This window comes from Tympanuchus pallidicinctus, unplaced genomic scaffold, assembly GCF_026119805.1.
Source record: "Tympanuchus pallidicinctus isolate F22 unplaced genomic scaffold, pur_lepc_1.0 scaffold4, whole genome shotgun sequence".
In the NCBI taxonomy this organism is placed as follows: domain Eukaryota; kingdom Metazoa; phylum Chordata; class Aves; order Galliformes; family Phasianidae; genus Tympanuchus; species Tympanuchus pallidicinctus.
In genome coordinates this window covers 46,480,246-46,495,184 of record NW_026294758.1, presented here as the reverse complement: position 1 = coordinate 46,495,184, position 14,939 = coordinate 46,480,246, and the positions used below count along the sequence as shown (strand labels likewise).

Here is a 14,939-nt window from a genome sequence, read left to right as displayed (position 1 = left end):
GTTAGGACTGGATCACATTAAGAAGAAAACAAAAACAAACAAACAAAAAAAAAAAAACAGTAAGAGAGGAAAAAATATAGGTCTTAGAAACTTCCAAGCTACTCTGCATTTATAGCTGCCTCATTTATGAACTTTAGAATATTTTTCCAGTCAAACATTTTATCTGTGTAGCTGAGTTTAACATCAGTTGCTCATCTGAAGTATTTATTTCCCGTCCCATGAAAATTAACTCAAAATTTTAATTTAATTTACAGGAAATTAACTCAGCTATTCATATACCAACTATCTGCAAGGGCTTGATTACAGAGCACACAGTGGCAGGGGCACAATCTGCAGTGTAAGGTCTGTAGCAAGGATTAGGGATTTCCAGAAAAATAACATGTCAATTATGTCAATTGTGCCAATTTAAAACTTACATTTCTATTGAAAGAGTTTTTTTTCTTTTGTTACTTCAGCATCCTGATATTCAAAAGAACCCTTCATTTTTATTTTTGTTTCTTGTCATTTGAAACACGGGGGAACTGTGGGAGAGGAAAAATAATGGGGAGACACTTAATATAGGACATTACCTTTCTATTGCAATTCAGTATTCTCTATTAAACTCATGTATTTTAATTACAGTCCCTGTCACTGATTTCCATGTTTGGGTGCATCCTGAGATCTGCCAGTGGCAGTGCAGAAGACTGGTAGCTTCCTGGGCTCTGGGTGCAGCGCCCATCAGATGAAGATGCACCGCTCAGCATTGGTTGCATCCATTTTGGAGGCACCCGGTACTGTGAAGAAATGGACAAGCATGACTGAGTTCAGCCTGGGGCTACAGGGGGGCTGTGGGATACTTCAGGGGTGGAGTGGGGTGGCTCTGGGGACCCAGCAGGAATCCCAGCACCAGCAACAGGGGACAGAGGAGACACAGCTGGGTTCTGCACTGGGTACATGGTGGGAGGGTGAGAAGAACGGAAAAAAACAAGTGAAATGCTCAAGCTGGAGGTGAGAAGAAGATTCTTCCCACCAGGATGGCTGGGCCATGGAGCCAGGGCCCAGGCAGTTTGGGCTGGTTTTGGCCTGAGGACCCCAGTGCTCCAGTGTGAGGCCCTGAGCAGCCCAGCCTGACCATGAAGAGTCATGCTCCAGGCAGGGCAGGACTGGAGACCTTCGTGTGGGCTCAGCAGGAGCAGCAGGGCTCTGTGATACTGTGAAGGGAAAAATGAAGTCATCCTGGAATGATGGAATCGCATTTATCAACAGAATAAAAAAAGAAGTCATTAGTTTTAGAAGGTCAGGAATGTTATTTTCAGTTAGACTAGAGCATTCATTTCATACCTATCATAGAGATTTATCAGAGTGTCCTAGGTTTCCACGGGCTGCTGGCTAAAAGAAATGGCCAGGCTGGTATGGGGCTTACATCATCTTCTCCTGAAATATAGTATTTAAAAAGGTAATACTTGTAGAATTCACATATAAATTCCTTTGACTTTGCACTCACAGAGTTAGCAATGCCACTTCAGAGAAACAAGGTTTAGTAAAAGAACTGAGATCAGAACCAGGACATGGTGTTTCACCTTCCCACCCACCCAGTTTCTCAATAGCAGCACTGTGTATTTAGATAACAGATGGCACCACTGATCTATGACAAAGTTTTCTCCCACATCCCTTTGTTATACTATTAACAAGAAATTCTTTCAGAACACAAACTATTCCATCAATTGACATTTTCTCCTCTGCACTGCTTGAGGCAAGGAAGGGACAGAGATGCACTGGTTTTGGTATCACATGGATTTTCTGTATGTATCAGCTTCAACTCTGAAAGAACAAACAGTAGTCTTCAGTGAGCATCCCCTCACAGAACTTAAACCTTTTTTTCAGGAAAACACATGGCTCAGTAAGGTATTCTGTGACATTTTCAACGCATTACACAAGAGCTGGCATGCTTCTTCAGGAATTTACTGGACTGTGATAGTGTATGCTTACTGTTTTACACTCATGACTATCTACAGCAAGTTTCCCTATATCTCATTCACCTTTGAATCTCCCACTAGATTCATCTGGGATTATGTAAAAGAAACACTGAATAATTTACCTAAATAGGAAGATTTATGCTTTTCACAGTTGTTTCTCTTCTTCCCTTGACTTTCTTTACTCTAGAAAAAAGATCATTTCAGATTTTGGTCTTAAGTTGTCAAGTAAAAAATCAGAGTAACAGAATGGCTGAGGGTAGCAGGGACATCTGGGTCCATCTGGTCCAAACCCTGCTCAAGCAGGGACGCCCAGAGCAGGGTGCCCAGCGCCATTCCTGGGCAGCATTTGAAGATCTCCCAGGAGGAGAGCCACAGCCCCCTGGCAGCCTGTGCCATCTGCAGCACCTGCACAACACAGAAGCACTGCCTGGCATTCAGAGCGAGGCTCCTGCATTCCAGCTGGTGCCCACAGCCTCTTGCCCTGGCACTGGGCACCACTGGGGAGCGCTGCCCAAACAAAGATTGCGTCGAGGCAAGGTAAGATTTTTAACACTGCTGGAAAAAAGCTGTGTAATTTGTGAACAGATGAAACGGTCCAGCTCTTCCCAGCCCTGAACTCACTAGAAATATTGATGTTAAGACTTTTCAACCAATTTCCTGAAGAAATAGTCGTTGACCTCTCACACTATCACTTCTTTTCTGCTCATTTCTGAAAACAGCCATTTCTCAACCAAGTCTGGAGCCAGTGTCGCAGCCTCAAAGGTAACCAGAGTATTCCAAACTAAAACAGAAACTTTGCAGGATAGAGAGGCCCAAATGATTCACTGAGAGAAATGTCAAACAGAACATGGTCCTTCATGATCCTTGTATCTTTTTTGCCTTTGTCAGTAACTAACACTTCCGACCCACCACAGAACCCAGAGTTCCGGATTCATTACCGGCTGCTGTTTCTTGCCTGATGTTCTGAATGCAGTTATTACAGCTTGTGTGTGTGTGAGCACGACGACAATTCACACAAATCCACTGGGAACCGGGCTCCATTAGCACACAGAACAGTCTGTTGCAGCATTTCCTAGCCAGTACAGAATCAAACTACTTGCTATAAACTAAGAGGCTTCCACCATGGTGTACCAGCGTCATCTTTAAGTTTTGCTCCAACAGTCTTGGCCTCTACACAGTGTTACAATGACATAAAATGTGGATAAGCAAAGCTTTAGTTAAATGAGTCCCTTAACTCTGTCAGACAGGAGCCACAGAACAACCAGCCCCAAATCAAAACATGCTTTTATTGAGTATCAGGCTGCCCACTTGAGGAGTTCATGCAGGCAGAGTGGTGCTGAGCCCCTTCTAGCAAGGTAGGTAATCTCATGAAGAAATAACTGATTTCTGAGGTGCTTATTAGGAGGGAAAGATGCAGGCTGTGAGAAGAAAGTTGTCTCCTGGCCCCTTTCATGCTAATTAATGCATTCAGAAGCTGTACTAAAAGGAATTTAAACTCGTGATAGTCATAAGAGAACAGATCAAAGAAGGAAAAAAACAGAGTAAGTCAAGGAAAGGAAAGCTGTACATGCCTTTAGTTAACAGAGTACAGGTCCGAAGAAGGTAAGGCTTGCATTTTTTATTCTACCTAAACCCAAACTATTCTATGTTGCTTAAAAATTATGCTTTAGTGGAGACTTAACAGACTCTTAGTGAAAGTCTGAAAATGCTTTGATTCCTTGGATAGAAGTTTCTTTGGCAAATTCACTGCTTTTTACACTCACTTTACCCCAGTATGAGATAGTAGATGAATTGGATGCTATCAAGTAGAATCTGTTGATCTGCTTACATGACAGAGACATGATTACTTGTGGATTCTTCCTCTGTAATGTTCGGACTATTGTTAGTTGGATGATTGTTCTCTTAAAACTGAGAAGTAGGATTATAAATTCTCTGTGCTTGTTGGCCAACATACAGTAGTAATCATCTGAAAACCAACAGGTCTGTGACAGTTTGTGCTGACTGACTCTTAGAACTCTTACAGGGTGTAAGAGAACTACAGAAACATGTATATGTGCATAATATTATTTTTCTTGATTTCAAATATTTTTCCTTGTCCAGGCAAATTGTCTTTATTTTTTTTTTTTCTGTATTCCTTTGAGATTTTGCTTCATAAATGATCATAAATGATTGTCTTAAATCACAGCCTGCTGCACTCAGGTGGAACTGCTCATAGTTTTGAGTTTCGCGTTTCTGAGTTTTTAAATTGGAACAGTCTGCTTAATTCTGAGAATAGCATATTGTTCTACCTCTCTAAAATGCCCCCACTGAAACAAAAATTTGATAGTACTTATCAACATATACAGATATTTCTAATGTGCTCTAATATGTGGTTTTGAACAGAGGTAGGATCTCAAAATGCCCAGAGGAAGCCACCGTGAAGATGGAAACTTCTTTAGAGGAAAAGGACGGACCTATTTCACAGCAGAAGAGTAAGCATAAAGCAAAACCTATTTTAGCATGTGTGTGGAAAGAAAACTCATACTGAAAAGAAATTTCCAGGATAGTACATAAATACAAATCAGGGCTGTACAAAGAAAAAATGTATTTTGGTCATTTCGTGGTTCTTTGAAATGTTTGTCATGGAATTATCCAAAAGAGCAGTCGATGGTTAAGAATAATCAGAACTGCAGAATTCAAGAATCTAGAGCTTGGTCCGATGCTCACAATTCATATTAACCTTTATGATAACGTTACCAGGGTTGTTGAGGCTCATTGGGAATTACACATTGGAGGTTGTAACAGTGCGATCTTTCGGTAAGATTTATGTCCCTTTAGAACCTCAAGCTCTAAGGAATACCCTAAAGAATAATATCAGTGGAAACCCCAGGTAAATCTCCTAAAAGCAGATGGAGACAACAGTGCACACGATGTGACTCTCACTAAATCATTTCTGAGTGAAACTCCATTAAGAACCACATATTCAGAGTCCTCAGGTCATAAGAAAGAATGCTCCACGGAACACCGACTCATAGAAAAAGAGAGCAGGTAAATGTTAAAGGTCTCTGATGCGTGACGTTCCCCACTCCTCGGTCCCAGTGGAAAACCCGAGGGTTTACTTTGGAGAAGCTGGGTACCCGACACATGGCTGCGTGCTGGGATAGATTTATCCTCACTCATATCATCTTTTGTTCTTTTTTTCCTGCCAACTTATCCCTCTGGGCTTTCCCAGACTTTTCTGCTCCTCAATGTTCAAAGATCACAGAAATGAGGAGTGAGTGCTCAGTGCCTTAACAGAAAGCACGTTAGCACAGGAAGTTTTTTGAGACTAAGAATCTACAGTAACTTTGTCATTTTGCTTCTTTAATATCCTAAACTGTGGGAAAGATGTCCTACAGCACAGTGTGCAGAACCTATATTCCCCAAAATGACCCAGTGACAGCAACACTGTACCTGCTGTGCCATAGAACAAGAACTAAATAAATACAGAGCTGTTTATTAAAAAAAAAAAAAAATACTGAAGTTTCTTACTAGGTTTTTGAAACCGTGCTGTGTTTTACAAATAATTTAAAAAATTATGTCGCCAGAATTTATTGCAGGATGATGCAAGTTGGGATACATCTCTCAATTCTTACTGCCTGGAAAAACTTAACAAACATGAGACACTTCAGCAGGCTCGGCACCTATTTTACTTCTTGTTCCCTTCCAAAATCATAATTCATAATTCATAATTCATAATTCAGCAGTTTGCTGAATTTACACATAAGGATATTTTAGAAGCATGGGTTGTTGGTAGATTATTATCTTCAAAGATAAGAATATTTCTCATTTTTAGAATATTTTAGATCTGGGCAGAGAATTTATCTAGCAGCTTAATCTACAGAGACTGGATTAAGCTACCAATGCTTTATTATCTGAGGTATCTCCTGCTTCATCCCTCCCTCTGGCAAAGGAACAGAGATGTAAGTTCCTGATCTAACCATTCTTGCTCCCAAAAGAATGCACTCAGTTCTACTGTTACTTATTTTTTCTTATCTTTTTTTCTTTCACAGAGCCCTTGGAATTGGGATCTTCATTTTGGTGCTGGCTATGTTGCTTATCTTTGGATGCTGGTTTTACAAAAGGCGCAGTGGCTATAAAAGACTACGGGTAAGCATGACAACTCACTTTCACATGTTATTCTGACAACATACCATCATTATTTGCATTACATTAATGCTGACAACACTACAGCTACCATTAGATGTCCTTGTTTCAGACATATTAACAGGTGAAAACACGGAATATGAAATGCAGTGAAACTTGCAAGCAGATCAGAGAAAACATAAGCATAAGGAAGTGGAGAGAATTGCTCAATTTTTCACAACATGACGACAGAAAAATCTAGTCTCTAGAAAGCATATTTAAATCTACACATATCCTGTCAATTTTTCATTTGAATAAAACAACATTTTAGCTGCTCAAAAGATTTACATCTAAGAACAGATGCAATTGGAGTAAGCCTAGGAAGCAAAAAAAAAAACAAACAACAGCTGTTACAATTAATTTAGTAAATGTGACACTTGTGCTAGTGAATACTTTGACCAAGAATACTTTCTTATAAAAGTTAAAAATTATTTGCAAAAAAAAGCAAGACAGATTTTGAGATTTACTTTCTAAAAATTACTGCTTAAAAATGCTATTTCTTGCCTTCTTCAGAAATGTTTGAAAAATCAAATTAGGTCTGTCCCACAACACTGTGGTGTTGGAACATTCAAATCTTCATCTTTGGCACTGAAGAGCATTCTTGCTGTGAAATGGAGGCAGTTTTTAACCATGCAAAGTGAAGGCTTTTTGGAAACCCGGTTTCCCAATATTAGTTTTTCTAACCTTTCCAAAAAGATGTGACTGTTTCAAATTAAAAGCCGTAACTCACCAGCAAATCCCTTTCCTCGCTGTTCTGATAACTGCCCTGCTGCCTTCCCACTGACAGATCCAATACATGCACACCATCACATCTTTAATGCTTTCTTTGTGCACAGCACAACTTCCTTTCCAATTCCATCTAACAGCTGACGTTTTGTGGCTTTGAAAACCTCATAATTTGTTAGGCCTTTTGGAAGGAGGAGAACTAGTACAGGGTGTACAAAAAGAAGTGGGAAATGGTAAAGAAAGGAGTTTGAGATTAAGAAAAGGAATGGGAAAAAGAAAAGGAGGTGACCTTCTTATAGCAAAGAAGGTGTCCAAGAAGTAACTGCGGGCCAAAAAAAATAAATGCAATCCTCATTTTTGCTGACAACGCAATGCATGATACAGGAGGGAGAGCATGTTTCAGGAGAGACAGCAAAAAGCAATGGGTAGATTGCTCTTCTTAGTTATTGCTGTTGTGTCCAGTCCTAATCCCGCATCCTAACAAATGCTGCATAAATACGAAGTCATACTTATATGTAGTGCACCCCAGATTCATGTTCAGTTTTACTTTGACTTCTTATTTTTTTATGATCTCTCACAGAGCAAAGGCATCAGTATGGGCACCATACGAACTGTGGTAGGTGAGGGAGCAACACCAGACTGCAAAACGGCTCTGCAAGAGTATAGGAACTTTAGTTCTGTGGTAAGTTAAAGCTTGAGCTTCATTTACTTTAAATACAATAAGACATGGTGAGATAATCTTGGTAAATATTCACTTGATGGTTTCTTTCTTGGTTTGTGCTCTTGAGTCTGCAATAACTCTAACTCTTAAAAATAGTTTTGCACATTTTTAACATCTGAGAAGATGTGGGTTATTTTGTTGTTTCGTTTTGTTTTGTTTTGTTTTTTGTTTTTAATTAAATATAACCCTAATACTTCTAAAAAAAATCCCTGTACTTTCACCCACCTTTATTCTGTAATTGTATTGTCATTATTCTTAAGGTAACATATGAGGTAGATGACAAATAGATTGTGTCTGGGAGCACCACAAAACTTCAGGGTTGTAGACCCTCTAAACACTATGGAACCATAATTATTTTAAAAACTTAAAATAGCTTGCTTGAAAAATATATAGATCAAGATACAGTTGTGTTTAAACAGACTGAAAATAGGGAAAAGGGTAACTTACAATTGTAAATAAGCCACCCTAATTGTTATCACTGGAAATAAGCATTCATCAAGACTCCTAAAGTTCTAGATGCAGTTGAAATCTCAGTAGGTAAAATATCTTTTGTTTAAAATTCCTGTACAATGAATTATACATACATACACATACATATAAATTAATCTGATGCAAGACCTGGAAACATGTTAAGAAAAATGAAAACAATGTGAAGACGTTATGAATCAACTCAGCTATTTTAAGCTACAGTGCCACGTCTGATATGAAAGCAGATAACTCCTTGCATGTCTCATGTCATTTCATGGCTTCTCAATTGTCTTTTCAGTCTTTCACACTGATTTTCTTACCACAGGTACCTGATGCTCCACCAGCCTATGACAAAATTGCTGCAGAGCAGTCACCACCTCCTTATTCACCATGATAGCAATAAGTCTTAAACTCTGAGCACATCCATTCAATTTCTTCATGCTCCCTCTTTATTTCCTGTACATTCTTAACTTTCTGAAGGCTAAAACTGCAATAAAAAATTAACTAACATGCTTTCATAAGCAATTGCTGAAAATTACTCTTGCTCAATTTAAAGTAGTTCATGAAACACTATAATAAAGCTGACTGTGCTTCTGTTTCATGTTTTCCATTTATTGTGTTCAGATTAAGACATTTTGTTCGGGTTTTGGCTTCTTGCATGCTTCACAGAAGTACCAGTATTAAGAACACACCACTGGGTACCAACTGGATTGACAAGTGTAGGCAGCTGCACATTCATCTTCCACATTTTCTCTCCCTTTATTAAAAAAAAAAAAAAGAGAGAGAGAGAAACAATCTATTCCATAGAAGGCAATGTACAAGAATCTGTAAGAATAATGTGGGCGGAAATATTTGATTACGTGTGCTGATATGAAAAATAACCATTTTCCCTGCCACCCTAAAAATTAATCTGCAAAAGGAGGCTGTATTTTACAGCAGTCATATACCTCACAGCACTTGTTTATGTATCTGTAATTAACCAATTCCTCATGAAATATCAAAGTTTTATCCACGTAACTTAAGAATTTCTGCTTATAATCCATATTCTTTCATACTTGTCAGTGCATATAACAGCAATCACATTTCGTGACCTACTGGTAAGAAAGCAGAGCAGTCACAGAAAACAAAGAATGGCAATACATCTAAATTAAGGTATACTCATTAGGCAGATACTTGTTCAAAGGAAATAAATATCTGTGAATTCTGTGAAAGTTTAAAGTTATTTATTTTTATAATGATTTGATATATGTATTTAGAAACGTAGAGAAGTACTTAAACTCAAAATGTTGTCTTAAAGTTGTCATTTTCAGCACACTCCCTGGGCATCTTGGTCTAGTATTAAATGGGGAGGTTGGTGGCCCTGCATGAAGCGGGGGGTTGGAGATTCATGATCCTTGAGGTCTCTTCCAACCCTGGCCATTCTGTGATTCTGTGCAGGAAAAAATTCTGTGGACTTGCTTAGTGACAGGAAGAAGAATGCACAGGAAAACATGCCAAAAGCCAGCTTGGAGCTGGTAGGCACCAGATGTAGAACAGAATGTGCTCCATACATTTTTTGCAGAATTGGCAAGCTTGAAGCTGATGGTTTTTTGCGGCTCTGTAATCTGCTGTTTCCTATCCCAGGGTTTGTCCTATCAAACACAGCACTAGAAAGTCCAATCTGAGAGAAGGTTTGGATAAACAGAATGAACTGCTTCTCCAAAGGCACAACTATAGTTCTTCAGTAAATTTTGTCCCTGTGTGCTTCACTCTTGGGCCAATGCAAAAGAAGTTGCAAAAGATGCTGGGGCAGCAGTTTCCCTGCTGAATATGAGATTACGAGGGACAGGCGAGGCTGAACTCTCTAAAATTCCCTCATCAAAAGGCAGATACAGATTACTGACCCCTGTTTCACCAGAGAAAAAGAGCAGAACACAGAATCCAACTCAGTTGCACATCTTAAACATCTAAGCTACAAAATATAGTTACTGCCTTCTCCAGTTCCTCCACAGAATTCTTGCTTGCTGACAGTGCTGCACTCCACTCTTGCTGGGCTCACAGAACCCAAGCACTGCAGCTGTGCTTGAGCAGCAGATGTCCTTCCACATTTCCAAACCATTTTATTGCTATGGTACTGATCACATGACTGAACCACATGCTGCTTTTGCACTTTCCCTGTGTGAGCAAAGTACAGATCAGAACAGGACCAAAAGTGATGGTCTAATATAAATAATTTAGTCTTTCACTACTGGTTTTGTCGGGACTGTTCAGCTCAGCTCACTCTCATTTCTGGATGGAAGGAACAGACTCCTGTGCTGCGCATTGTGCTCACAGCGTTCTCTGCTTATACAGAAAACCAGCCTTCCTCCTCCTGGTTCATATCTGGATTATCCTTGTTATCATTATCTTCATTCTTGCAGCTATTTGGGAAAAGAACAGACTCATATTTTCTGGAGAGTTTTTTCTAAGAAAAAGGTTTAATCTTGCAACATCTGCCAGTTCGCCTTTTATCAATTAGAGGCAATTGGTAATTGGCAATTACCTTGTTAGAGGCAATTTATTTCTTTTTCTGTGCCATCACTTATGCCCCAAGTAACTCTTTACTGACACTCAGGAGAAAAACAGCCCCCATTTTATATACAGCATCTCAGTCAGTTTTCAGTCCATCTCACTCTCTTCTTGTCCAGCCCCATCTTCTCTACGACGGTGTTATGGAGGACAGTGTCAAAGGCCTCACTCAAGTCCAGGCTAACACTGCTCAGTGCTGGATCTACTGTCTGCAGTTATTTGCAGTAGGAACTTTAGGCTTGTTGTTTGTCTGTTAACTGTGCTTTCAAAACTTTTGAATCTCTTCAGAATATTTGTCAAAACAACAGAATCATATGGCATGTGTGAATACTTCTGAATATTAACCTCCCGGAAAGACATCCTAGCAAAGGCTGGAAGATGCCCCATTTGTGAATTGCAGTATGTTACTCCTACATCAGCATCTCTGGAAACTACTTCCTGAACATTTCTAGAGTCAACACAGATTTAAGGCTGTGGTTCTTACAACCTTGGTACACCCCTGCATATGCTGCCCATGCACTCTACACATACAGTGTTTGGCCTCACCAATAGGGAGGATCACGACAATGTCTCATGGTCAAATCCTTGTCTAAAACGTGAGTTTTTTTAGCAGTCATTCATATACCTCTCTCATCATTTCTGTAGATGAAAGAATAGATTCCGTTTTTATGCCCACAGTTATTTCTGCTCCGCTTCTCCAGATTACTGCTCACCTTTTTTCCTTGACCCTGATTTCCTGGCTGAGTTCTCCCACCTCTCCTGGAAATTAACTTTTCTTCTTTCCACCACTGTTCCCTATTGGTCACCACAGTGAAGATGCTAAAACCAACACTAGCAGGGACTGTAGAGAGAGGAGTGACGGACTTGCACTGGTTTCAGTAATCTCCTTTAAATGTCATTCCTTTAAAATCATGCAATTTTTGAGTAGGAGGAGATGTATCCTTTTTTGGCAGTGAAATGTTTGGTTTGCAGTGGATAATCCTGCGAAAAGATCTGTACAGAACAGAGTCACAGTGCTCCTTTGTCTTTAGAGCTGTGAATTCTGTTCCCACGTCTCAAGGATATAGTAAAATTGAAAATGGCAGTAACAGATCACTCCCATGAAGGAAATAACTGAACTGACCATGTCTCTTCATTCGAAAAAAGAGACAACCAACATGGCAAAGGTCCACATCAACTGCATGGAGAAATGCATACAGAGTCCCACTACTAATACTCTGAGTGTGAAATAAGCAGTTACCATGTTCAGAAAAAAAGTGATAGTATGCATATTATGTGAAAAACTCTTCATGGCAGGATGCTGGGGATGGTAACACTTCACAGGCATTTAAGAGGTTGATCAATTTCATCATCAAAAGCACTTTAACGTCTCTTAAATAAATACAAAATAACAAAAAATACAAAACCCTAAGACAAAATGAACAAAAACCATCCACAACCAAAACAAGCAATTACAACAATAATAAATTTGTTGAAATGCTGGTTCAGATTACTGGAGACTATTGGAGTGTTCAGAAATGTGTCAGCAGCTATTTTCCTTCTTACACAGATTTGAATCACTGCTGTGTACTGCTCCAAGGCACGATACTAAAAAAGATGGACCTTTACTCGATCCAGCACTTACTATTTGGATCCAGCACTCAGTGGGAGTCACAAAACCACCTGTTTGCTTAGGGTGATTAGCTGCTATGTTTCAGTAGAGAACAACAAAATAAAAGACCATTCAGTTCATCTTGCTAAGCTATCAACCTGACCTATGAAGTTCCATCACTAAACCATGTCCCCAGACCCACACCCACACGCCTCTTAAACACCTCCAGGGACGGCAACTTCACCACTTCCCTGGGTGGCCACTTCCAATGCCTTGCCAGCCTTTCTGTGAAGAAACTCTTCCTGGTGCTCCATCTAAGCTTTCTCCTGGAGGCTACTTCCTTGCATCCTGTAACACGTAGCCTGAGGAGAGATCGACACCCTCCTCACTGCAGCCTCCTTTCAGGTAGCTGTAGGGAGTGATGAGATGGTTTAAATGTGAGGCATTTTACAAGCTCTGAGCATGTTCTCTTCACAGATCGATTTGTACATAGCTTATTAGGTCACATATATGTGATCACATTTCTTTAAAACTTCATTTAAAAGGGCTTTTACATTTCTCATCAAATATAATGTTTTTTTCTTCAGTTTTTGTGTATTATTTGTGTAAATATAAAATATTTGGTACAAAGAAGAAGTGGGACGTTCCAAACTTCTGATGGAAATTCACTTTTCTTTGAAAGAAAGCTTTCCTCTGATCAATATATCAGGGAAAGGTGATGGGAAGATGAATTCCATTTACAAAAATGAGCAAAAAATTTTTTTCTACAAAATAAAGTCATTCAAAGTTATTGCATAATAGTATCCAGCCTTTCTCCAATAGTATTTGGGATCTGAATATGTGTGCAGTAGATCATAAAAGTTCATTAGAATTCCAAACAGACTGAAGCAAACTTTGCACAGGGTTATACTTGTCAAATTAGAAAGTATTTATAAAAAAATCATAAAAAAATCTAACAAATCATTTAGGTAAATAACTTGACTTCTGAGTTCCGCAGTAAAGCTTTTTCTAATTCGCTCTTCATTAGAATGAATAATATTGTGTATCCTTCTACATTATTGGCAAACAAAAACGTCAGGCAAGATCTGTTTCTCCTACCAACTACTCTTTTGTGTTCTAAGTAACACAGATACCGATTCTAATGCAAAAATAAGAGGAAAACAAACATTCGAGGAGGAAAGAAAAATCCATGAAGATTGGTCCCTTCCTTCACTGAAATGCCAATAAAATGCGTTGCTGCAATATATACTTTCATAGTACCCAAGGTGCCATCCTCTGCCACTTTCCTCTGTATAAAAAGAAGTCACCTATCACATTCAACTGCACAATGCAATTAGTTTAAAACAGCCTCAGTACTCCAAATCCAGCATGCAGGCATCTTCTTCTAACAGGAATCTTCAAAAGAGATTATAAGCCGTTAATGACTAATAGGTGAGGAGTACTAGATCACTGTTTCTGAAATGAAAGCAAACATCCTCACACTCCCCAAAACAACAATTTGTCTTTTCCAACCCTCAAATAAGATAGATATTGCAGATAAAGAAAATGGCTATTTCCAAATATATGTATTTATTAGTGAAGAAAGGGAAGGTATGTATGGAACGTATAATATTTTCTTGCCAGTACTTCCCCAGAACTCTAGTTGACCAATTGCCAAATTACTTTTCAGAACAGAATGAAGTGCAGTTGACACATAGGAATCCGTGGGTTTATTCTTCATACCAAAATGGGAACCAAACTGTGAGCAGTAAATGAAGAGGAGAAGGAGAAAACTAGAGAAGATGAGGAAGAAAAGCTTAGGCCTTGTCTTTGAAAAAGATCAGCCCAAGAATAGTGCTAGAGGAAGATATCCAAGTTTTACTTCCATTTAGAAGTCAGTACTATTAAAAAGATAACTGACATTCACAAGTATTTAAATCCTCTGCTCTACATTATTCTTAAAACAAATGAACCATAGAAACAACGCTCTGCATGTAAAAAGATATTTGGCCTAAGGCATCCTTTTTTTGTATGCTAGAAGACACATAAAAATCTTAAAAGGTAATAAAAACCTTCTCCGTTTCCATGTGCACTGCAGCAGGCACTTATGAATGTAGCTGAGCTGCTGAAAATGAAATGGTTTTATGACATCAAATGCTGAACCTACAACATAAAATACTGAATACCGTTCATAGAAAAGAAATATACGCAATAGTAACAATGTTCCCTTTAATACGAGGTGATGTTTTAGCATTATCCTTTCATAAAGACTTGGACCAATCAAAAATTAAAGAAAAGAAAAAAATACATATCTAGAAAGCATGACTGGAGAACAAAAAAAAAAAAAAAAAAAAGCATAGCTTAATCTCACAATCTCACTATATAGGAGGTTATAGAGCCACCTTGTTACTGTTACCACACACATGGAAATGCATATACCTGCAAAAGAAAGACAGTAATGAATTTTCAAGATAGCTAAAAGCTTTATGACAAAATATGGTAGTCCTGAACAGCAATCAGTGTGATTTAGAATGGTGTTTGGGAAACCATTTCCAGTCTTACCCTTTCGTAGAAGATGTCAGGCAATTAACCAGAAGTTACCCCTCTCTGTGTCAGAAGGATTCAATAAGAATGTCCTCTCTCCAACTCTGAGCCTATCATGTGAAATGTAAGCCATGTTGAGAAGCAGAAGATACTAATTTCATTTGACTATATTAAAAAAACCCTGCATTCTGATGTGTATATATATGTATTCTGCCATCGTAACAGATACACGCAACACCACAGA

The 14,939-nt window shown here is 38.8% G+C and overlaps 1 protein-coding gene across 1 annotated transcript; it reads left to right on the top strand.

The window, feature by feature from the left end:
• Positions 1 to 4,653: 4,653 nt before the first annotated feature.
• MLANA (melan-A) lies at positions 4,654 to 8,487 on the top strand. The gene is made up of 4 exons (XM_052700332.1): positions 4,654 to 4,751; positions 5,987 to 6,083; positions 7,426 to 7,527; positions 8,360 to 8,487. Exons 1-4 carry the CDS (start codon positions 4,654 to 4,656, stop codon positions 8,426 to 8,428), a joined length of 366 nt encoding a protein of 121 aa, XP_052556292.1. The 3' UTR covers positions 8,429 to 8,487.
• Positions 8,488 to 14,939: the final 6,452 nt, after the last annotated feature.